The 25,726-nt window shown below is 41.9% G+C and overlaps 1 protein-coding gene across 11 annotated transcripts in view; it reads left to right on the forward strand.

The window, feature by feature from the left end:
• The window catches only part of LOC134339494 (adhesion G protein-coupled receptor L1-like), a 666,897-nt gene that overhangs the window by 534,660 nt on the left and 106,511 nt on the right, over positions 1–25,726 (forward strand). For 7 of the 11 annotated variants that reach the window (XM_063036065.1, XM_063036054.1, XM_063036056.1 and 4 more), the window contains 6 exons: positions 6,586–6,882; positions 7,457–7,560; positions 10,947–11,132; positions 12,041–12,079; positions 13,088–13,271; positions 17,103–17,225. In XM_063036065.1, coding sequence (XP_062892135.1) covers positions 6,586–6,882; positions 7,457–7,560; positions 10,947–11,132; positions 12,041–12,079; positions 13,088–13,271; positions 17,103–17,225 — 933 coding nt within the window. The remainder of the gene's footprint in view (positions 1–6,585; positions 6,883–7,456; positions 7,561–10,946; positions 11,133–12,040; positions 12,080–13,087; positions 13,272–17,102; positions 17,226–25,726) is intronic. The other 4 variants (XM_063036058.1, XM_063036061.1, XM_063036060.1 and 1 more) reach the window with 1 other exon arrangement.

Raw genomic sequence — 25,726 nt, forward strand, 5'->3', positions numbered from 1 at the left:
TCCTCCCATCTGCCTTTGCCCATTTTTCCTCCCTTCCAATCTCTATCTTTCCACTCTGTTCTCCTCCAGATTCCTATGCTTTCTCTCTCTCTCTTATCCCTAAAATCCCTGAGCTTGTTCCTTTCACCAAAGATACTTTTACAAGCTTTGCAGGTCTTTCACTCAGCATTCATGATGGTTTGTGTTCAAGACAGAATCTTACACGAGATGGTGAGAGATTGCGAGCGCTGGTTTCTTTGGGGGTTTTGTGAGGAGGAGATGGCATCAGGTTTGGCTTGGTGAACTGATGCAATGCCTCCTTTGAAAATAGTTCATCCAGCCTCACCGTTTCAATAATGGAGTGGATGTTACTTTGGTTTAAGTCCCAACAGAGAATGCCAATCAAGCAGTCTACATTCTTTGCACCAGGTGAAAGATAGATTTTCCATCGCAGTCCCTACATGTAGCAGACCTCGCTGGGACCTGGTTGCTGAGCTAACAGCAGTCACTTTCTTGAATAGAACTTGGCTGTGATCAGGTTCCTTCAGTTACTGTGGCAACCATCCAGCAAAAAAAGGTTAAAACAGATGGAGCTTTGGCAGTGCAATGCCTTCAGAATGCAAAACCGTTGCATGTAGGCCTCTTCACTGGAAGTAAAATAACCCCAGCTATGGAATGAATAATTCACTACAGTATATTGCTGCCTGAGAGAGGTGGAATTTAATGGCTAAATAATTCAAGGTTTCACCTCCATGTCATAAGAGTGCAGGAGCAGTTCTGTGCTGTCTAATCCAGTGAGTTGCGAACAGTGTTCATGGACTGTAGGCTGTGGAAGGGACAGCCAAATGAATAAAAAATAATTTTATAATCTATCTTCAGATAAACAATCATTCCTGTACCGTGAACATTGTGCGTACATGTCCTGAATTTGGATGATGTTCCAGGCTGGCACTGTTTTCCCGAGATACCAACTCTGCTCTGCCTAATTCTTCAAGGATTCATTAGAAAAAGTCCACCTTGGATTTGAATAGTTCTTTACCAACATGCTGCCTTTTTCTCACATCCACGCCCCCCACAAAATCCAGTATATTTCATGAACATTACAAAAAAAAACTGCAGATGCTGAAAGGCTGAAATAAAAACAGGAAATGCTGAAAGATTTCAGGTGAAACACCCTTATGAGTATCAGCTCTTTCTCTACAAATGCTGCCTGATCTATGGAGATTTCAGCATTTTCTTTAAGTATATTAATCCTGCATTCTCTAGAGTTTACAAGAATGAGAAATCTCTTTGAAACTTACAGATTTCTTACATGGCTCAGTAAGATGGATGCAAAGAGATTGTTTCCACTGATTGTGGAGCCTAAAACAAGGGTCACCATTATACAATAAGAGGAGGCCATTTAAGGTCCAGATAAAGAGGTAGTTCTTCATGTAGAGGATGGTGGGAAGATGAAATTCAGGGTTGTATACTGCATACATACTTTGATAATAAAGGTACTTCGATTTTTTGGTGAATCTTCAGAATGCTCTATCCCCGAGAGCCCTATTAATTTCAGAACTGTTGATGAAAATAAGAGCACATGCACCACCCACCTCCCCTTCCTGAAGTCAGTGACCATTTATTTTGCAGACATTGATGGAAAGATTGTTGTCATGACACACTACATTACTATGCTCCCTATTTCCTTCCTGTACTCTGAATCATTGTTATTTGTGATATGGCCCACTGTAGTGATATCATCTGTAAACTTTTAATTGGAGTTAGAGCAGAATCTGGCCACACAGTCAAAAGTACACGATCAGTAGAGTGTAGAATGATATCACAGCCGTGTAGGGTGCCATTGTTAAGAACAGTTGTGCTGGACATGTTATTGCCTATTTTTGCTAACTGTGGTCTATTGATTAAGAAGTTGCAGGATCCAGTTGCAGAGGAAAATTTTGACTCCCAGGTCTCTGAGTTTGGAGATGAGTTTTGCTTGGAATTGTGGTACTGAAGGCTGAGCTGTATCAATATGCAATACGCTAACATTCATTCATTCCATTCATTCTGTACCATTTCAAATGTATGATATGGGCAATCATTGTCTTGACCGTGATTTTTCTTGGGAAAATTTTCTATAGAAATGGTTTACCATTACCTTCTGGGCATCGTCTCTACAAGACAGTTGACTCCAGCCATTATTAATACTCTTCAGAGATTGTCTGCCTGACATCAGTGGTTGCATAATCAGGACGTGATGTACACCAGTGATATGACCATCCAACACCTGCTCGAATGGCTTCACGTGACCCTGATCCGAGGGGGGCAGGGGTGGAGGGGCTAACCAGGTGCTACACCTTGCCCAAACGTGATCTGTAGACTAGCAGAGGGAAAGGGTGCCTTACACCTCCTTTGGTAGAGATGCATCTCCACCCCACCAGTCAAGCTCTAACATAGATGTCTTTATTGTCCAGCTACTCCAGAGGGGTGTAGCAAAGCCCTTAAAAGACGTGACATTAATTAGACCTGCTTATGCATCTTCAAGTTCCCTTAGTTTTCCTTCCAGCTAGCATTTCACATCAAAGTTGTTGTTTGAATACAAGACAGCAGTCATGTTTTAATTTAATATGGAAATACCTTGTGGAAGTGTCTTCACAATGTTCAAAGTAATTTTATTATCAAAGTACATGTATGTCACCATATACAACCTTGAGGTCCATTGTCTTGCGGGTATACTCAATAAGTCCATAACAGAATACTAACTACAACAGAATCACAGTGTGAATCTGCCTGCATTTCTTCATCGCAGTCCTGATGACATGTGAGGGGAAAACTGCTGGAACAAAACCTGGGCAGCTTGACTTTGCTTTGGTATCCCATGTTATGTTCTTTCTTCTGTTCCACAAAGCTGGCATGGATGAAATCAACTAACTGCAAATCCGTTCTAAGTTTAATTCAACACTGCGCTTTCTTGAAGTACAAACAGAAAATGCTGGACAAACGCAGCAGGTCAGACAGCAGTGAAGAGGAACTGTAAATATTTCAGGTGCAGGTCCTTTCATTAGAACAAAGAAGAAGAGCAATAACTTAGTCTGGGTAGCAGAGATGGTGGAGGCGGACGATGGATGAAACTGAAGTAATTTACCTGATAGTGTGAAATGGCACAGTTTAAATGAGATTAAGCTGCTCTGTGTGTCTAACTTCATAGAACCATGCCCTACACACATAGGCCCTTTAACCACCATATGACCATCAAGTACATCTACTGATCCCGCGTAAAGTTGGTGAATTCTGTTAAGAGAAGGTTCTTCTCAGGTTCACCGAATTTTATTTCTAATCTCTAATACAAGCCCAATGGTTGACTGGTTAGACGGAATCTCGCAGCTGTTTGGGGATTGATCATCAGATGTTGTCAGACTGGATTGAGATGACCACTCTTGTCGTCTTTGCAGCTGCAACCCCTCCTACAGTGCTGCAAGACAAAGGGTAGAACATCTGTTGCCATTTCACCATCTCAGACGGTCCTATCTATCACCAAATTTGTCAGAAGATATTCTCTTTCATTGGTGATGCTGTCTGTTTCTTCCTGAGGAGAAGTAATCTGGAAAACTACCTAAAAACACAAAATTAAAATGAAAAAGCTGTAGATACAAATACATATTCTCCCATGTTTGGATGCCATTTGTTGATTCAATTACTGCTGTGCAAGGCTAGCTTCTCCACCTCTAAACATCTAGTCTACTTCAGGTACTAGACAGCCCGAACCAGAAATTAAGTTGATAAGTATATCTGTATCCCTGAGTAATGGCTCATTTATGGTGACCAGCAGAATGCATCACTGGAGATTCCTTACCATTGTTGTTAACCTTAGTCCAGTCCCTTTGCATAGATTTCATTGTCTCAAGCCTATTGCCATATTTCTGTTCTAGTCACACTAATGTCATTCCATATATTCTGTTGTATTCTGCTCACACATTTTTTAGATTTTTTGAAGCAACCAAATATTTCTGAAAATGATGGAAGAGAAAAGGCATTTTGAATGAAGGTTTCTTGTTCATTCAGTATTGAACAGCATCGTCATCAGACCATACTGAGAATCTCTCTGTAACATTGTCAAAAATGTAGAAAGGGAATGATTGGAGTTGGAAGGACCAGACAACCTGAAACAGAGGGTAGTGAGAATAGAACAGATGACTGAAGGAATGAAGCTTTGTGAGCATGAGGTTGAGCTCTATTCTGACATGAAACACATTTTTTTTCTTTGGTTGGCTCTCAATCATTAGGTGGGCGCAACTGGAATTTGCAGACTAAGTTCCAACCTAAATTTCATGCTGTGTCCATCAAAGCCAAGCGTGATCTAACAGTCATACTCTTCGTCATCTTCTAAACCTTGGTTAAACCACCCTCTAGTGTTCACTTCTCTTGTGTCTGGAATCCCAACTCCTTCGGTCTCAGAAGCCACCTGGAAGTTCTTCCTCTGGGCAGTACCGCATCTAAAACAGATGAGCGGTGGAGGTTTAGGAATGGTGAGGACGTGTTTATAGCATATTGAGAAATTCTGCCCCTCATTTCCAAATAAGGAAATAGTCAGAAGTCTGGCTCTTCGGGTGCCATGGTAGTGTAGCAGTTAGCGTGACACTATTATAGCTCAGGACATTGGAGTTTGAAATTCAGTTCTGGAATCCTCTGTAAGCAAGTTTATTTGTTCCTTCCTGTGTGTGCGTGGATTTCCTCTGGGTGCTGTGGTTCCCTACCACAGTCTGAAGGCTAGTAGGTTAATTGGTCCATGTAAATTGTGCCATGATTAAACTAGTGTTATATCAGTGGTTTGCAGGATGACACGGCTGGGAGGGCCTGTACTGTGCTGTATCTCTAAATAAATAAAGTGCTCTAATATGCAGAAGAGTTTCCTCAGCAAGTTGCCATTCAACTTCCTTTATGTATCCATAAAATACAATATCCCCAGGACCTGCCTACAAAGCATGATGGAAGAAATGTCTTTATACTTTAAAGGATGGCATTTAACATGTTTAAAGATTGTACAGCAGAACAGCAGAAAATTGGTTTATAATCTAAATAAGTAATTTCACCAGTCATAGCTGTATTCTGATTTAAAACAACTGGAAACAATATGTAAACAACAGAAAACCCGTTTCTAGATACTTTACACACTAATCTGATTGGTAATCCATTTTAAACTACATTCAAAAGCTTTTGAAATGTGCCAACAAGTATCCTTGCATCAAAGCAAAATGGAGGGAATTAGTAGATACTCCCCAGGGTGATGAATTATATTAGGAGGCATGACTAATTTTGCGGGTGGAACCACTTCTAACATTACTTGACGCAAAAGATCAGGAAAATTTGCTGGATGTAAAGCAATCTTTTGTGCCAGTGTTTAGCCAAATTCCGATTAGAAAAGAAACATGATCCAATGGCAACTCCTTTTTTCTTGCCTTGTGTAATCAGTAGTCTGCTTAATAAAGTGTCCTCTGCTCCAGCACGGATGAAAATTCAAGATTTTTGCAGACTCTGGGATTTATCAGTGGTTGCTTTCTAAACATACCTGAGAATTTCAGCTGTCAACATGGTAGAGAATAATAAGTCCTTGATTTACAAACATGATCTTCTGAATCATTAACTCTTTGGGTTACATCTTTTGATTTTAAAAAATCTATCACTGACAGGAATGAATTGACGACTGCTTTACAGGTGTAAGATGGCACTGTGCCAAAAAACCAACATTGTCCTCTTAATTTCAAAATTTCACTTCTCAGAATTTTCTAGGAGTGATTCACTTTCATAAATGAAGGAAGAACTTTAGTCAAACTTGCTAGATCGGGATTAATTTCATTCAAGCAAGGCTACACACTGATTTTTGTGGGCTTTTCAAGATTTTTCTTGTGGGCCTGTAATGCATGAAGGATCGTGAAGGGGTTAAAAATACTTCACTGATTGAGGATAACCTGTGAGTTTAGTGGGTTCTAAGGTGACTAATTAGGCCAATGTGGGGCTGCCGACTGTTTCTCGGGTAGGTCAGGAAGTGGCAGGTGTAGGTGCATGGGTAATTTGTCAGATGGACGTCTCCTCCTGCTTGCACAGGTTGCTGTGTATTGCCAATGCATGACCTCCAGGTTTTCGATAAAGTCCATAATGCTGCTGCTTCTCTACATTGAGTGACCATGAGGTAGAGATTCCTGAAAGTCAGAACGATGTTGTATTTCTAGAAATCCTTCAGCACATCCTTGAATCTTTTTCTCTGTCTGCCTAGTAGCCTCTTCTCATAATAGACTTCAGAATAAAATGCTTATAGAGCTGTTTGTAAAGGTAGTAGTTATGTAAGATGCCTTTCCAAGGTATTTTCAAGTGAGTGCTGTACTGTTGGAGGAACGGCCTTTGAATGAGACATTAAATTCCTTACCCATCAGTACTTTGGCAGCACTTTCACCAGATGAACTTTAAAAAGATGGCTCTGCACCATGTTCCGAGCAATAAGGGATAGGTAATAAATGCCAACCTTGCAGGTAATACCCATATCCCGTAAAAGGGGTTATGAAAATATCTCTTTGCTGTGCGTTCACCTGATGTTTCACAGCTAATAAATGATTAATGTTTCTTCTGTAGCACAAGCCACAATGGCTTCCACAAGCAGCACAGGTGCAGCAAGGCCAACCACAGTCACCACGACAACCACCACCAGGAAAGCCCCTCTCACCACCATCGCGGTGGGGGCAATTAACCAGCTGGTCCCGGAGCAGCACCCCGTCACTCCCAAATTCCCCTTCACAAGTCGGACACCTCTATCCAACCAGCTGCCTTCGCCGCGGAGGTACTGTGAACCGACGGAGACCAGAGGAATAAAGTGGCCATCGACACAGCAGGGAGTTCTGGTGGAGCGTCCGTGCCCCAAGGGGACCAAAGGTAAGCCAGCAACTTTGGTAAATTGGAACAGTGAATGGCATAGCTTGGTGCTGCTTAGATCTGCTAATGTTCAGAAATCTATTGATGAATAATTGATCTTTGGTCTAAATGCACATGCAAGTATACATATGACTGTCCTTCACTGCACTGCCTGTCATAGTGTGCTTGAATCCTGTGCTTATTGGCACTAGGTGCCCCAGTCCTGACAGCGTGCCCTGCCACACAGATCATCCACCATCTTCATAACTTAACCAAACCCACCTTCGCCAGTGTACCATGCCTCTGGTGCTCGCTCTCTATGACATATAGCGTAGCAATACATCTCGGTTTCGTTGAAAGGGCTTCCCCTCAAACATCTGATCAACACAGCAGAAGGGCAAGTACGGTTGTTTGAGTAACTGTTTAGAAGCAGGCAAAAAATGCAACTAGGCGTTCATTGCCAAAGATTTAATTTTTGTTTTAGTGCCTCCACTAATCGGCTGGAGTTCAGTAAGTGAGCACCAAGTTGTCAATGGTTCTATACAGCTCCCTAAGAAGTTGTGATGTGTCCACTATAAGCATTTCTATGTTGCAGGTATAGCCTCCTACCTCTGCGTGGTTTCACTTGGACTCTGGAACCCAAGAGGACCTGACTTCAGCAACTGCACCTCGCCCTGGGTAAACCAAGTAGCGCAGAAGGTAATTCTAACTGAGCAGAGAGATGTAGGGGGTCAACAAATGCTTAAACTTAGTAGCTGAGTAATTAAAACCACTGAATAAATATGGTCTTCACTTCAAAGTCTGGAAAATGCAGTCAGGGAGTTTAGGGCACAGTTATATAATTCTCCAATTGTCCTTGTCTAGTGTTCCCTCTACCTCAGTAAGATGTGTTATTTGTGAATTCATCAGAGCGAGACTGGAGCTGAACAGCTCAAATTATGAGCATGGTTTGCATGAACAGATCTTGCACTCTGTGAAAGCACAAAGCGGTTATGTAATTTAGATGGTTATTGGAGTAGATGGAATAAATAATGGGGGATTTAGTAAACTCCTACCTTCCAGTCAGGGAGTACAGTGTAAATATGGCAACTCTAAAATTTAGAATGAGGCCATTCATGAATGATACAAGGAAACACCTCTTGAGCCAAAGTAGTACTAGACCCTGTTGTGAATTAATATTTCAATAATATTTGAGTAATTTTCTGTGTGTGTATATTGTCTGATTAAGCATTCATATTTGTTTAAATAACTCATTATGGATTATATGTAAAATATATTAATTGCATGCATCATCATGCTACTACATGAAATAGGTGCCTCGCTTAAAGTAAAGACAAAGTTACACCTGCATTTCAGGTTCCCATCTTCATTTTGAATTAACGTTTTGAAGTTACAAAGCATAACCGACTCTCTTCCCCAAATAGGCAAATAAAAATGTCAAAATTCAGATGGATAGGTTTTTATTGGTTGAGATCACTAATTGGTGAAGGACCAAGAGGACGTGGCTATCTCAGACAGAGTAACTAGCATTGTTCATGCCTGAGTGCAGACTGTTCTTACAAAGGGGTGGAAACGTCATGACATTAATATAGAGAAGGTTAGCTGGCCAAGTTGTTCTGATACATACAAATTGCCAAACACACTGCAGCTAGAAATCGCAAGTCACCAAATGTCAGCAAACTAATGGAGTAATTTTGTGTCATTACTGCAGGTTGATTTTAGTATTTAAAAAGGAATTTAAAAATTAGGTTTAAGCATTAATATATAACCAGGCTGATTATGGGCAAAAGTAAGTATCTAGCAATCTGCTGCCTACATTCACAACTGACTAACTTCCTTACACCCTCCTCAAGGAGAATCCATTGCAGAGATTCATCCATCTCAACAGCAAGACCATGTGTCTTCTGGAAAAAAAATAACAGAACCAACAACACTTGCATAACCGTTAAGAAAGTTTTATGCAGTTGAATCATGTCACTGCACTTCAGTCAGCTCTCAGTCTCGAACCACTGGAATGTTTCGACTTACCAAAGCATCCTAAAATTGTATTTTAAAAAAGCCTGTTCAAATTCGAAAATTTATTTTTAAAGGTTTAGAATTTATGACTAAAATGCCAAATATTCAGGTACATTCCAACAATCAAAAATGTCTAAATGTGTGCTAGTGCAGTGAAGTTATGTGATGAAACCAAAATTCTAAAAAACAACCCCACCATGGGCAATTTAAATTAGACATTAGGTAAATGTGGAATTTAAAGTAAAATTGGTAATAGGGGCCATGACGCCACTAGATGGCTCTTAAAATCCATCTGGTTTCTTAATGTATTTGAGGAAAGGAAATTTACCATCCTGACCATATGTAACTCTAGACTTACCACTGTGGTTGAGTCTTAACTACATTCTGGGGTAACTAGGGGTGGACAGTAAATTGAGTATTGCCAGTCCATGTCCAAATACTGTAGATGATTTTTTTTTTTGCTTAATCAATGAAGAAATTCGGTTTCCTTCATCGAAAGTGAATTCACAGCTGTAGGTGCAGGGGAATTGTGTAACTTCCAATGGCCCCACTGAGAGTGCAGTTGGGAAATTGTTGGCAAACATTCCCAACAACTTCAGGGATTGCTTTGTGGAAATTCCCCTCTTGATAAATGACGGTGAATGTATATAGAACTGCGGGCAGTTTACCACAAATTCCATCCAACGTTTTCAAATGCGGTTAATTAAAGAAAGAAGACTGAAGTGTGATTAATCTGCAGAAGAGTAGGATAGCCCAGTGACTGCTACTGCCTGAGTAAAGGAGAGGTCGTAAGTCAAATGCCACCACACTAGTAATGAAGCTTTTTTTTAAATTTTATTTTTATTTGGATAAGGAATTCACAAGTATCATGTACTTTTTCCACACTTATAACCTTTTCCATTTTTTTATATGTATAAAAGTATAATTATTTATACATTCTTAAGTACACATTGAGATGATATAAAAGGAAATTAGACACTTAAATAGATAATTATGTACAGTGGTAATTCTAATCTATTAGGCTAAGTAATGGTATTAGTTGTTAAGAAACATAGTAACAATAGTTTCCATAAATCTCTTCTGGACCATTTCTTCTGGTCCAAAATGTTGTATGTAAGCCTATGAAACAACCATTGTAGGTGTTTATATCCTAACTTGTTCATGCTTGCTCCTGCCCCCAAACATAATTATCCCATCCCTATGTACTTATTTACTTAATTTTATCATTTTTTATCCCTTTCCCAAATCTTTTCCTTTACTTGTATTAATTCTCTATTTAGTAATGAAGCTTCAAATATTATACATCCCAACTCATTCTTTAGTGCTTTTCCTAGCCTCAAATCCCTCACTGAATAGAGAATTGGACTGTTAACTAAATTATAATCATCTTCAGACCTGTATAGCAATATAACTGGACCAAACCCCTTCATATCATAGACCTTGAACATGACTGCATCAACATCCCACAATTCCATCATTGCTGTCACCAACTTCAGAGTTCTGAGAAGACCACCACATAGAGAAGTGCAGAATGGGTAGTCAACAGAGCACTGCCATAAAATTGCATCCACTGTTAGAGTACAGAGTACGCAGATTACAAACCGAAAGAAAGCAGAGGGTGACTTTCTTGCAGTCTGTAAGATACTGTTATCAGTGTAGCCATGTTGCAAGGTCTTCCATGCTAGCCTTAACATTATCAACAGCTTAACTTGTTTCTTGAGAATGCTGGTCCATTGAGAGAATCTTGTTATAAGGCCAGCTTAATTTTTTTTTCCCTCTTTTTGCAACATGATTGACATAAATAATTATCAGGAAAGTTATTGAACCAAAGCCAACTCTGACTGAAGGATTCCATTGAATTTCCTTCCGTAGTCCTCAAAATCTTGCAGGATTGAGATCCTGAGCTAGTGGGAGTTCAAGAGCTGTTGGCAAGCACAAGTCTCTGATACAAGCTAAGAGTTACTGAGCCTGCTAGTTTATGAAATTCCATAGATGCAGTATGAGTTCGGTGATCTTGCGCCTCTTGGATATTCCTCTGCTGACTTGGGCCACTTTGATTTACTCTGCAGATTAAGAGTGGGGAGAACGCAGGTAATATCGCACAAGAGCTTTCTCAACACACCAGAGGGCCCATCTATGCAGGCGACGTCAGCTCTTCCGTGAAACTGATGGAGCAGCTATTGGATATCCTTGATGCTCAGCTGCAAGCTCTGAAACCCAGTGAGAATGAGTCCGCAGGACGCAGCTACAGCAAGGTTTGAATAACTGCTCCTTATTGATTTTGGTCCTAACTGGGATAATGGGCATGTTGAAGTCCTATAGCTCAGGACTGTGGAGAACATGAATCGGGACAGAGAGAGAAAATGGATCAGAGAGGCAAGCGTTGAAGGGGTATAGAAAGGGGGCAGGATGAAAAGTAGTCGCGATAAAAAGCATTGAGGACCTTGTTGGAAAATGGGTGTTAGTAGGCTTAACTCCTTACTTCATCCTACTTTATATGCCCATCCCTTATCCCACTCCCGTTTCATCTCACTGCACCCCTCTACATCCCTAATCTCAACACACTACCTTGGCTAAGGATGTGCAGATTTATGAGTATAACCCTGAAGTTTGGGGTGTGATTATGGTGAGGTGAAGTTGCGGTTGTGTCTGTTTGAGATTGGAAGATGATTAAAGGCTTTAAAACGGTAGGCTAAGAATTTTATTTAAACCCAAAACAAGATAGCACTTTCTATTAATATAACTCCAGGCTTGCCAGGAATCAGTTTTTCCACACAGTGTGGTGGCAATCTAGAAGTCTTCTCCCCAAGCACTGTGCCGATTTGATGCTTTGATTAAGATTGATTTGTATCAGTTAAAGGGTATACAAGGTTTGACAAGTAGATAATGGATCAGGTACAGATCAATCTTGGTCTGTTAAGTGGGATAGGAATATTTAAGGGACTGAGTACCCTTCTCCTGTTCCCATTGATCCTCTTTTTAAGTACAACAAATCAGACCTTAAAACTGAAAATTTAGAAGAAAATCGGGTCAAAGTTAACATTCCAAGGTATTATTTTATTCTGTAGTGGGATCTTGTGCCTTGCAAGTATTAGGATGGGTGGCTTCTGTGGTTTAATGAAGTATATTCTGTTCCTTCTCTGCCTGCATGGAACGGGCACAGATTCAAAGACGGGAGAAGACCTGCAGAGCATACATCGAGGTACGTGAGCGTGCAACTGTGTCAGTGTTCAGCCCTGATTAATCCTTTTATTTACAGAGGCCAGCATAAGCACCATCCTGATGGGCCACAAGGCTCGGGACAGACTATTTCAAAAAATCCTTGTATCACTGTGTGGAAGATCTCAGCTTAGTTCTTTCCACAACCTGTGCCTTTCTAGTAATGTATCTTTTTTTTGATTTTCACTTCTCCAGTAAAAAGTCATCATGACTCTTTTTGAATGTCAGAAGGTGGTGGATGGAAGCTCATTCTACGGCTCAGGGACATAACTTAAAAAGGCCCTTCTGAGATCAGAATAAATTAGGCCAATACATGCAGGCTGTGCCAGCATCCTCCCATGGGAAAGCCAAAGTCAGATCTCCTGTAGTTATGGCTTTGTTTCCATAATTATAAAGTGAACTTCATTATTTAACTGAAAAAAAACATGTCAGAGCCCTGTAAAGGCTTAATGCATTGTCACCTTTGTGTAGGTCATTTATGGGTTAAAATTCCACATTTACAGTTTAATTCAAAATCCAGTTTAATTTAAATCTGAGTGCTGTGCTTAGGAGGCACTGCACTGTCTGGGGTGCCTTCCTTCTGAAAAGTTACTGAACAAAAATCTCATCTGCCCTGTCAAGTGGGCATCAATGGCTCCACAACAATGTTTACACAGTGTTGTCTCCAGGGCCCTGGCCAATATCACTCATAGCAAATTACCTGTCGTTATTCCACCACTGTTAGTAAGAGGCTGATGTGTTCAAAATAACCATTACATTTCCCATAATAGCTAAAATGTGTAATTTTCTGTTGAACAACTTATTATCCTCTCAAATGTGTTATAGCTTTTGAAAAATGTTTATGGTAAATAGAAATCTCTTCAATGCTCCCACAATTTTTCTCTCCAGTTTCACTTGTGACAGCGAGCTTGGAGATTAGCCACCATCTCAGAGGCTTTCCTGGAGATTTAGTGACCCAGTTCTATTAAGGATAGCTGTGGTTTGGTTTCAGGCTGTGGTACAGACTGTGGATAACCTCCTGAGACCAGAGGCCCTGGAATCCTGGAAAGATATGAACACAACAGAACAGGTTCATACAGCAACCATGTTACTGGACATCTTGGAGGAGGGAGCATTCCTGCTGGCGGACAACCTGAAGGAGCCAGCAAGAGTCAATGCCACCACCCAGAACGTTGGTAAGTATGCCCCAAATGCACAAAAGCACCAGGCTCTTAGTGTGCTGTGTCCCAGAATTTAGATGTCTTAAGGATCTGACCTACTTCCTCACTCTGTTGTCACACCAAGTGTTTCTAACGTGCTCCAATTTAGATGTTTCTTGCAGCCCTATAAAAGTGTGTGGCACTAATCCTGAATTTTCTGTCTGACATTGAGCCTATATGATCATTCATTTTCACCCTTCAGCCTAGACGCTATTAACTGGAAGTCCCCATGGCTCAGTAAGACTCTGTTAATCCACACCCTAACACATAGGCCCTTTAGGTTAGTGCACTATCCCAGTATTTCAGAACTATTCTGCCCTTGTCTAGTCTTTGAACCCTGTGGGGAAATTTCTCCATTCAGAGAGGCGTGAGGGTGTGGAACAAACTGCGAGCGGAAATGGTGCACAAAGCTCAATTTCAATGTTGAAGAGAAGTTTGAAGAGTTACGTGGATGGTAGGGGTATGGAGGGCTATGGTCCTGGTGCAGGTTGAGGGGAGTAGGCAGTTCAAATGGTTCGGTACCACAGTGGCACCACAGGGCACCACTGCTCAATACAAGAAGACATGGCTTTAAGGTAAGGGGTGGGAAGTTCAAGGGGGATATTAGAGGAAGGTTTTTTTTACTCAGAGAGTGGTTGGTGCGTGGAATGCACTGCCTGAGTCAGTGGTGGAGGCAGATACACTAGTGAAGTTTAAGAGACTACTAGACAGGTATATGCAGGAATTTAAGGTGGAGGCTTATATGGGAGGCAAGGTTTGAGGGTCGGCACAACATTGTGGGCTGAAGGGCCTGTACTGTGCTGTACTATTCTATGACTATGATTATAATTTCCTTTCTTGGAGTTCCCATTGTTTATTTTGTATTCACTGGAAGTTTGCTGGGTCAGTATGTCTTTGAAAACTTTGATCACCTTGTCTTTTTGTTCGATTTCAAACCCAAAACTACTACTCATTCGCTGCTTCTTCCCTGCTTCTCTTACCAGATGCCCTTCTTCCTTCATGCATACCAGATCATTTCAACTCAATTCCTGTTCATTGGATATTCTGTGATCTTTTTGCCCAAGTCAAATTATCTATTCCTCAAGCTCCTTGAGCTAGTTATTGTCACTTGAAATTCTTGCCTCTTATCTTCAAATCCCCCCAAACTAATGCCAGTTCAATTGGTTAGTGTAACTTACACCTCTTGGTGTAAGTTAGTGGCAAAGAGCAAAGGAGTTAATGTTTGCGCAGGAGCGGTGATGCATGGGCTACAGGCAAGATAGGAGGAGAGGAGTGAGTCTAATAGGATTGCACTCAGTCGCTATTATAGATAGAAGGGCCGAATGGACTCTTCACTTGATAAGTAAACAAACACACTGATTACGTCGAGTCTAGTTAAAGACATCCAAAGCATCCAGTGACCAACTAATCCTACTTACGTATTCTGCCACACTTTTCCTGTCACCTGTTACTCGACTTGCTGTCAGATTTCTTTCCTCCCTACGCCCCTCTCTGCAGATTGCTCACACACAGTTCCTAAATAAAAATAGAAAATGCTGGAACGAGAAGCAGAACTAGTGCCTAAAGACTTTTCGTCAGATCCGAAAAATAGAGAAGACAAGTTTTTTGTAAGTTAGCATACAAAACGTGGACAGAGGATGAGGTGCTGTTACTTTATCTTGTGGTACGACTCACTGTAGTAATGCAGGGTTTTTTCTGAACCATGGATGCCCCTCTACCATAGTGGACAGAACCCATGAACATATTTTATTCATTTCCCTGCCAACTGATTTTATCCCCTCCCCTCCAGACTTGACTTGGTCCTCACCTTCCAGTCCACCAGGTTCCATTTCCAGCAGATCATCCTTAACAATTTTTGACAGCTTCAGTAATATTTTTTAACCGCATATTCCCTTAACATCCCTCTGTCAGCTTTTCAAAGCGATCACGTCCTTTGCATATCAGTGCTCTGCTCTTCCATCCCCACCAAATGATTCCTCCTTTTCCATGCAATTATGGAATTTGCAGCATCCCGTCACTTTCCATAACAAAACAGAATAGTACTTCCAGATGAAGTAGCACAATTTCTCCAATCCAGTGTACTGTAAGGTAAAGTAAAGGCATCTGTTAGTCTTGCGAGACTATAGATCTGCACCTGGAAAGTCTTCACTCTCCAGGGCACAGGCCTGGGCAAGGTTGTATGGAAGACCAGCAGTTGCCCATGCTGCAAGTCTCCCCTCTCCACGACACCGATGTTGTCCAAGGCAAGGGCATTAGGACCCATACAGCTTGGCACCAGTGTCATCGCAGAGCAATTAAGTGCCTTGCTCAAGGACACAACACGTTGCCTCGACTGGGGCTCGAACTCTGACCTTCAGGTCACTAGTCCAATGCCTTAACCACTTGGCCACGTGCCCACAGTGTTCATCATGTGTCTTCTTCACATTGTCAAAAAGAAACACAGATTGGGTGACCACTTTTTGGAATGCCTGCAGTGCATACATGGGAGTGACTCTAAGCTTCAGGTTGCCTCCTTAATTCTCCGTCCCACTCCCATTTTGATCTATCTGTACATCGTCTCATCTTCCATGTGGGTGTATTATGGCCTTCAGGCTCATTGTTTAAATTCTCCCAACTTTAGGTGACTTTCTTTGTGTCAGAACTGGCCATTTCTGCCCATTATACTCCTGTGATTGTTGGCTCACTTTTCCATTGGTATAACAAAGGCTGCTAGGGATGTCCCACTGCTCTACTCTTAACAACGCATAACACAAAGAAGTATAATGAGGTTCTAACTGTTGCATTAATCCTATCAGAGATGTTGACTTTTTCTACTGATCTCTTTACCATCTTCTCAGCAGTATAAACCAGGTTGTCTTCTCCCTTTCCCAATTCTGATGAAATGTCTTGGACTTGAAATATTAACCCAATTTCTCTTTCCATGGATGCTACCTGACTTGCTGAGTCTTTCCCAGCATTTTTATGTTTATATTTCAGATTTTCAGCATCTGCAGACTTTTATTTTTAATGTACAAGTATTTTGTCCCACCAACACATCAGATTCATGGATGGATGCACTTAACTCAATCTGGACTATTTGTGATTGTGGGCTTGCAGCAATGTGGTTGACTTTTAACCTGCTCTGAAATGGACCAGCAAACAATTTGTATCAAATGCAATATCAATCTGTTTCCTAATACTGTTGGGAAAATTTTTAGTGGATTCCAAGAAGCAAGTCACAGCCACATTGGATATGGATGCTGACCTTACCAGTGACTTAATATTTGTGAATTAGTAATTTATAAAAGAAGCAAACACACTTTGTTCCACCATCTGCAGATATAGCCTCCTTCCTTCACCAGCCCTGCTCACACCTCACCTAACCTGCGCTCCAGCGAATATGATACTTGACTGATTATGAATTGTGCATTTGATAAAGGAAGCAAAAACCTTGCCATTTCTTTGCATCTTGCACAATTTCTTTTAACCATCTTGTTCACACTATCTATTTAATCTCTGTGCATCTTGCTCTGAAATCTTTATGTACCCTGTTTCCCCCTCCACACTCCCCGCCCAAATTCTGGAACATTCCCTTTTATAGCCCCTCCTCAGTTGCCAATCATGAAGGCATTGTATCAGCCTTTCTCGTGTTCTCGCTGTTGACTGGGTCATTGTATCCTTCATTCACCATCTTGGTTTTGGATTCAGCTACTGGATTTCTCCTTTTTTACATTTCACCCTCCTCCCAGCCCTCCCATTATTCCCCTCTCCCCCCCCCTTTCCCCCTACCTTTTCAGAGTTCTCATCTTTCCTTCCCTTTCTCCCTAGTGTTGGAAGTGTCCGTCCTCAGTACTGAAGGACAAGTGAAGGAGGTGACGTTTCCACACAGTTATCTAACAGAGAGTTTTATCCATATCTCTCCGAATACCATCAAGCAGAACAGCCGTAATGGTAAGTGTGAGCATCTTTAAGCTGTTACTTTATTTGCTGCTTATTTGTGCTGAGTGAGAAACCAGTCAGTTTAATAGCCAGCATTTCCTATTCTTTTGGAGCCTGCCCTGTATCATAATTTCACTCACCCCCACCACCATGCGTTGAAAACCTTCAGCCATATGGGTAGTCTCTTTGCATAAAAGCATCCAGTAGGTTATCTTAGATCTTAATGGAGTCCCTGTAAGCTTTAAAGGGTCCCTCCAAATTTGACAGCTTGAGCCTGCGCCTTAAGAACACGTCGCTGAGTAACACTTCCTCAGTTCACAAACTTTCTAGGCGAGAGGCTGAAGCTGATGGTGAAAATTCCTTCCATTCTCCACTCTCACGACTGGAATTCTGAATATAAACTAAACTGAGTTCAGCTTCCACCACAAATCAAACTAATTGGCTCTCCTCAAACTGGAAAATTTACTCGGGGTTTGGACATCGCTGGCAATGCTGATGTTTATTGTTTAAGAATTAGTTAGTAGCCAAACATAGTAGAGGGTCTGGAGTCACAGAATGATAGACCAATTGAAATGGTCAAATTTTCCGCACTTCAGGACACTGATGAACCAACTGGATTGATGCAAGGATCTGGTGGTTTCATGAGACCAGTAGTTTCTTTTCCACCTTTCAGATGTATTTAATTACGTACATTAAGCTGTCCAGCTGTCTTGGTAGGAATTAAATTTGTTTCAGAATCTTTCATCTTAAACTCTGGCTGTTAATCATGAAACGTCACCAAAACTCTACTGTATTATATCTCATTGATGGCCCCACACACAGAACAAATTATATTGAAAATGCTCAGTAGGTCACAGAGCAATGGTTGATTATGTGGATCCAGCAAACTGGCTGCTCCTGGCAGTAGTCTGCCTCTATCAAAGGGATTGTCACTAGAATACCACTGGAGATTAAAGAGTTGGAGCACGGGTACAGATTAGCTGTAGTTGTCCTCTGTTTTCTGTAGGTTAAGGAATAATCTATTTCCTTCCTGGCTTGTTCACCTTGCCTGGCCTCATATGTCTTTATATTCAACATCCCCTTGGTGTTTCCTAGGAAGTAAAGCCAATCTAACCGGTTAGTTTCCGTAACATTTTCTTGTGGTAATCATTCTTAGCAACCCTCAGCAGCACAATATAGTGCCACATAAAAGACTTGTCCATAATATAATGATGAAAGGAATTCGGGGTAATGTAGGAGCATGGATAGATTAACCAATAGAAGGCAGAGAGTTGGGATAAATGGGTATTCTGCAGGTTGGCAGTCGGTGCTGAGCAGAGTGCCATGGGGGTCAGTGCTGGTCATGCAACTGCCCTCAATACATGATTTGGAACTGGGGATGTAATGTAGCGTATCTAAGTTTGCTGATGGCATTAAATTGAGTGGAAGATCAAATTGCGCAGAGGATGCGGAGAGTCTGCAGAGACATATAGATAGGTTAAGTGAGCGAGCAAGGGTCTGGCAGATGGGAGTACAATGCTGGCAAATGCAAGGTCATCCATTTTGAAACTAAAAAGGGAAGATCAGCTTATTATTTAAATGGTGAAAGACTGCAGTGTACCATTTTGTGGAGAGATTTGGGAGTGCTTGCGCATGAATTGCAAAAGGTTCGTTTGTAGGTGCAACTAGATATCAAGAAGGTAAATGGAATGTTGGTTTCATTGGTAGAGTGATTGAATTTAAGAGCAAGAAAATTATGCTGCAACTGCACAGGGCGCTGGTGAGGCTGCACCTGGAGCCCTGCTTGCAGTTCTGTTCCACTTGTTTGAGAAAAGATATACTATCTTTGGAGGCTGTGCCAAGGAGATTGATTGTGGAGATGAGGAGTTAACCTATGAGGAGAGATTGAGTTACCTGGGACTATACACACTAGAATTCAGGAGATCTTATTAAAGCATATAAAATTATGATCTGTGAACTATAGCTGCACTCAGACTGCGATTCTTCACGGCAGTGGGTTTCCACACTTGGAACTCGCCGAGCGGTCTAGCATTTTCGATAGCTGCAGGAGCGACCTGGAAGATGGGTGCCTTCGGGGTGCGGCCCTGCGGACGAATCAGTTCCACACCACTGTTGCTGAACGAAGTGTCGCGGGAGATTTGAACATCGAGACAGCAGTGTGCGCTGCTGTCAAAATAAGCGAGGCTGCAGACTGTAACATCGAAACAGTGAGCTGTTGATCTCCCTCTCGCTGTGGCAGGAGCAATAGCTTTCTCTCCCTTGCTAGTGAGAGAAAACCTATGGTATATTGAACTGTTAGGCTGAACAGTCATTTCTGATGGACTTTAGATCATGGTCTCTTTGGGATCTTTGCTATTCCTTGCATGGTGGGTGGTGGGAGGCTGATGCTCTTTGCTGAAACAGGTGAGGGAGGGGGAGGCTTGATGCTTTTACTGCTGCTTGTATATTGGGAGGGGTGGGGGGGGACTTCAGAGCTCTAACATTTTTCTGTCATTCATTCTTTGGGGTTTTTCTTCTGATCCATGGATATCTGTGAAGATTAAGAATTTCAGGTTGTATACTGTATACATTCTCTGATATTAGGTAGAACCATTGAAAGGGATAGATAAGACACAGTCAGGAAATTTGTTTCCCCTGATGAGTGAGACTAGACTGAGGGGACTGAGCCTCAAGGTTCAGGGATAGATTTGGGACAGAGATGAGGAGAAACTACTTCTCCCAGATAGCAGTGAACCTGTGGAATTTGCTTTGTCAGTGAAGCAGTAGAGGCCACATTAATAAACATATTTAAGACATGGTTAAGTAGCCAGATCGGCCAAGATGTTATTGAATGGTGGAGCAGGCTTGACAGGCCAGATGGCCAACTCCTGCTCCTATTTCTTAAGTTTTCATGTTGTATAATTGGAAGGGGAGCGATTACTTCTAGCAGTAGCCTTGCTGTTGTATTACACAATTCTAGCATAACCTTCTTGGCATGGTAAATGTCCTAAATGCCTTCTTAAAATCACCTTCCCTATCCATTTCACTGCTTTCTGTGATCTGTGCACAGATGCACAAACCCTGTGTTCATCTATATATTGTACCATCTGATCATTTATCATGTCTTCCCTTTCCTTGCTTCCCTTCCTTAGATCCATTATATCACACCGCTGTGGATATAATTCTCTTTGTCACTCTGTGCTCACCCAACCTGTCCTACTTCAAACTACTAATGTTCATTTCATTTACAACGTTCAGTGTCCAGATGTATCCCAATGATCACAAAAAGCAAAACTTCTATTACTGCTACTGTAAAACTCCATTACATACAGCTCTCCAGTCAATAAAACTCCCGTCTTCCAACCTCCTTTGCTTTGCTCACTGGGACAGTTTTTAGTCTAACTTGTCACTTTCCCTAGAATTTCATGGGCTTTTTTAAAAACTTTCTTGATCAACTTCCTAAAGACACATCAAATCCGCCAGATTCACTAACTTACCTTTTTTTTTTAACCACCTTCGATCAAGTTAGTTGTACATCACCTACTCTAACAAATCGTTGTGGACTGTCCTTGATTAGCCATTGCCTTTCTAAATGTTGATTTATGTTCTCCCTTAACATTCCAGTAATTCACCCATCTTTAATGTTTGGCTGATAAGCCTGTATTTAGTTGGTCTATCTAACTTTCCCTCCTCTTGATGGCTGTCAAAGAACCCTTGTCTATCGCGTACCATTTTACTCACACCCTGGCTACTATCCTGTGCTATTATGACTTACAGTAAGATGGTGGCGTGCTTGGACGCAGCGACTTCTACGGGGCCAACCAAAAGTGTTATTATCATTTTTAATGTAGTTTTTACGATCACGAGACCCTGCTGGACATTAAAAACTTAAAATACTGCATGTCTACCTCATCAGTCGGTCGTTGGCAGGGAAATTGAAGGAGCTGGACTTGGTAAAGGCTGTGCTGCTGCCTGCAGCAAAGAGGAGTCAGTCCACCGAGGAGGTGTGCATTCTAGCAGAGAGGGATTAATTTAGTCATTTTTCTTGTGATCGCAAGACCCCGTTGGACAAGTGGAATGTCTGATTCACTGTTTTATTGACGAACGGTGGGTGTGGGCAGTAGGGGAGCTACATAGCCTCGGTCGTAGCGAGAGCTATGCCCCAAACCCTGGTGTTGCCTATTTGCAACTACACAGGAGAGAGGTGTCAAGAGTCAGTGTGATCCACCGGGGTGCTGGAGGTGGTGTTGGGTTGCATCCATGCTGGGGTCCATCTTGCCCTCAAGTGTTCGCGTAGCAGAAGACACGATGTATTGTGTTTGACTGCAGACTGCTGCTACTTTCAAGGACTTCTGTTTTTGTGTGACTGTATTTTACTGCTGTCTTAAATGTGCTGTGCATGACTTTTCATACTGTGTTTTGGTACTTTGGCCCCGGAGTAATGCTGTTTCGTTTGGCTGTATTCCAAAAGACCATAAGATATAGGAGCAGAATTTGGTCCCTGGAGTCTGCTCCGCCATTTCATCATGGTTGATGCAATTTTCCTCTCAGCCCCAACCTCCTGCCTTCTCCCTGCATGCACTGAACAATCACGAATCTATCAATCTCTGCCTTAAATATACATAAAGACTTGGACTCCACAGCTGCCTGCAGCAAAGAATTTCACATATGTATTCACTACTATCTGGCTAAAGAAATTCCTCCTCATCTCCGTTCCAAAAGGACGCCCCACTATTCTGAGGCTGTGTCCTCTGGTCTTAGGCTCCCCCACCGTAGGAAATATCCTTTCCACATCCACTCTATCAAGGCTTTTCACCATTCGATAGGTTTCAATGAGGTCACCACTCATTCTTCTAAATGCTAGTGAATACAGGCCATTCAAGACAAGGCATTCAATCATAGAATCATTTACATGAACCTCTTTTGAACCCTGTCCTGTGTCAGCAAATCCTTTCACAGATGAGGGGCCCAAAACTGCTCACAATACCCCATGTGAGGCCTCATCAGTCCTTTATAAAGCCTCAACATTATGTCCTTGTTTTAAATTCTAGTTCTGTTGAAATGAATGCTAAGAACACATTTGCCTTCCTCACCACAGACTCAACCTGCAAATTAATCATCAGGGATTCCTGCACAGGGACTCCCAAGTCCCTTTTGTGCCTCAATTTTTGTATTTTCTCTCCATTTAGAAAATAGTCTACCCTTTCACTTCTTCTATCATGACATCCCGACACTGTATTCCACCTGCCACTTCATTGCTCATTCTCCTAGTCTGTCTTCTTTCTGTAGCCTCTCTACTTCCTGAAAGCTACCTGCCCTCCACCTATCTTCATATCGTCTGCAAATTTTGCAGCAAAGTCATCAATTCCAACATCCTAATCATTTGCAAGTAACGTAAAAAGAATCGGTCCCAACTCAGGCCCCTGTGGGACACCACTAGTCACCAGTAGCCAACCAGAAAAGGCTCCCTTATTCCCACTCTTTGCCGTCTGCCAATCAGCCACTGCTATATCCATGCTAGAGTCTTTCCTGTAATACCATAGGCTCATAGCTTGTTAAGCAGCCTCATGTGTGGCACCTTGTCAAAGGGCTTCTGAAAATCCAAGTACACAACATCAACTCATTTTCCTTTGTTTATCCTGCTTGTTATTTCTTCAAAGAATTCAACCAGATTTGTCAGGCAAGATTTTCCCTTGAGGAAACCATGCTGACGATGGCCTAGTTTACCATGCGTCTCCAAATACCCTGAGACCTCATCCTTAGTGATCAACTCCAACATCTTCCCAAACACTGTGGTCAGACTAACTGCCCTATCGTTTCCTTTCTTCTGCCTCTCTCCCTTCTTGAAGAGTAGAGTGACATTTGCAATCTTCCAGTCTTCCGGAACCATTCCAGGATCTAGTGATTCTTACATAGAAACATAGAAACATAGAAACATAGAAAATAGGTGCAGGAGTAGGCCATTCGGCCCTTCGAGCCTGCACCGCCATTCAGTATGATCATGGCTGATCATCCAACTCAGAACTCTGTACCAGCCTTCCCTCCATACCCCCTGATCCCTTTAGCCACAAGGGCCATATCTAACTCCCTCTTAAATATAGCCAATGAACTGGCCTCAACTGTTTCCTGTGGCAGAGAATTCTACAGATTCACCACTCTCTGTGTGAAGAAGTTTTTCCTAATCTCGGTCCTAAAAGGCTTCCCCTTTATCTTCAAACTGTGACCCCTCGTTCTGGACTTCCCCAACATCGGGAACAATCTTCCTGCATCTAGCCTGTCCAATCCCTTTAGGATTTTATACGTTTCAATCAGGTCCCCCCTCAATCTTCTAAATTCCAACGAGTATAAGCCTAGTTCATCCAGTCTTTCATCATATGAAAGTCCTGCCATCCCAGGAATCAATCTGGTGAACCTTCTTTGTACTCCCTCTATGGCAAAGATGTCTTTCCTCAGATTTGGGGACCAAAACTGCACACAATACTCCAGGTGTGGTCTCACCAAGGCCTTGTACAACTGCAGTAGTACCTCCCTGCTCCTGTACTCGAATCCTCTTGCTATGAATGCCAGCATGCCATTCGCCTTTTTCACCGCCTGCTGTACCTGCATGCCCACTTTCAATGACTGGTGTATAATGACACCCAGGTTGCGTTGCACCTCCCCGTTTCCTAATCGGCTACCATTCAGTTAATAACCTGTTTTCCTATTTTTGCCACCAAAGTGGATAACTTCACATTTATCCACATTAAATTGCATCTGCCATGAATTTGCCCACTCACCTAACCTATCCAAGTCACCCTGCATCCTCTTAGCATCCTCCTCACAGCTAACACGGCCGCCCAGCTTCGTGTCATCCGCAAACTTGGAGATGCTGCATTTAATTCCCTCATCCAAGTCATTAATGTATACTGTAAACAACTGGGGTCCCAGCACTGAGCCTTGCGGTACCCCACTAGTCACTGCCTGCCATTCTGAAAAGGTCCCGTTTATTCCAACTCTTTGCTTCCTGTCTGCCAACCAATTCTCTATCCACATCAACACCTTACCCCCATACCATGTACTTTAAGTTTGCACACTAATCTCTTGTATGGGACCTTGTCAAAAGCCTTTTGAAAATCCAAATATACCACATCCACTGGTTCTCCCCTATCCACTCTACTAGTTACATCCTCAAAAAATTCTGTGAGATTCGTCAGACATGATTTTCCTTTCACAAATCCATGCTGACTTTGTCCGATGATTTCACCACTTTCCAAATATGCTGTTATCACATCTTTGATAACTGACTCTAGCAGTTTCCCCACCAGCGATGTTAGGCTAACCGGTCTATAATCCCCTGGTTTCTCTCTCCCTCCTTTTTTAAAAAGTGGGGTTACATTAGCCACCCTCCAATCCTCAGGAACTAGTCCAGAATCTAAAGAGTTTTGAAAAATTATCACTAATGCATCCACTATTTCTTGGGCTACTTCCTTAAGCAATCTGGGATGCAGACCATCTGACCCTGGGGATTTATCTGCCTTTAATCCCTTCAATTTACCTAACACCACTTCCCTACTAACACGTATTTCCCTCAGTTCCTCCATCTCACTGGACCCTCTGTCCCCTACTATTTCCAGAAGATTATTTATGTCCTCCTTAGTGAAGACAGAACCAAAGTAATTATTCAATTGGTCTGCCATGTCCTTGCTCCCCATAATCAATTCACCTGTTTCTGTCTGTAGGGGACCTACATTTGTCTTAACCAATCTTTTTCTTTTCACATATCTATAAAAGCTTTTACAGTCAGTTTTTATGTTCCCTGCCAGTTTTCTCTCATAATCTTTTTTCCCCTTCCTAATTAAGCCCTTTGTCCTACTCTGCTGAACTCTGAATTTCTCCCAGTCCTCAGGTGAGCCACGTTTTCTGGCTAATTTGTATGCTTCTTCTTTGGAATTGATACTATCCCTAATTTCCCTTGTCAGCCACGGGTGCACTACCTTCCTTGATTTATTCTTTTGCCAAACTGGGGTGAACAATTGTTGTAGTTCATCCATGCGATCTTTAAATGCTTGCCATTGTACATCCACCGTCAACCCTTTAAGTGTCATTTGCCAGTCTATCTTAGCTAATTCACGTCTCATACCTTCAAAGTTACCCTTCTTTAAGTTCAGAACCTTTGTTTCTGAATTAACTATGTCACTCTCCATCTTAATGAAGAATTCCACCATATTACGGTCACTCTTACCCAAGGGTCCTCTCACGACAAGATTGTAAATTAACCCTTCCTCATTGCTCAATACCCAGTCTAGAATAGCCTGGTCTCTGGTTGGTTCCTCAACATGTTGGTTCAAAAAACCATCCCGCATACATTCCAAGAAATCCTCTTCCTCAGCACCCTTACCAATTTGGTTCACCCAATCTATATGTAGATTGAAGTCACCCATTATAACTGCTGTTCCTTTATTGCATACATTTCTAATTTCCCGTTTAATACCATCCCCAACCTCACTACTAGTGTTAGGTGGCCTGTACACAACTCCCACCAGCATTTTCTGCCC

The sequence above is a fragment of the Mobula hypostoma genome, chromosome 29 (genome assembly GCF_963921235.1).
Source record: "Mobula hypostoma chromosome 29, sMobHyp1.1, whole genome shotgun sequence".
Taxonomy (NCBI): domain Eukaryota; kingdom Metazoa; phylum Chordata; class Chondrichthyes; order Myliobatiformes; family Myliobatidae; genus Mobula; species Mobula hypostoma.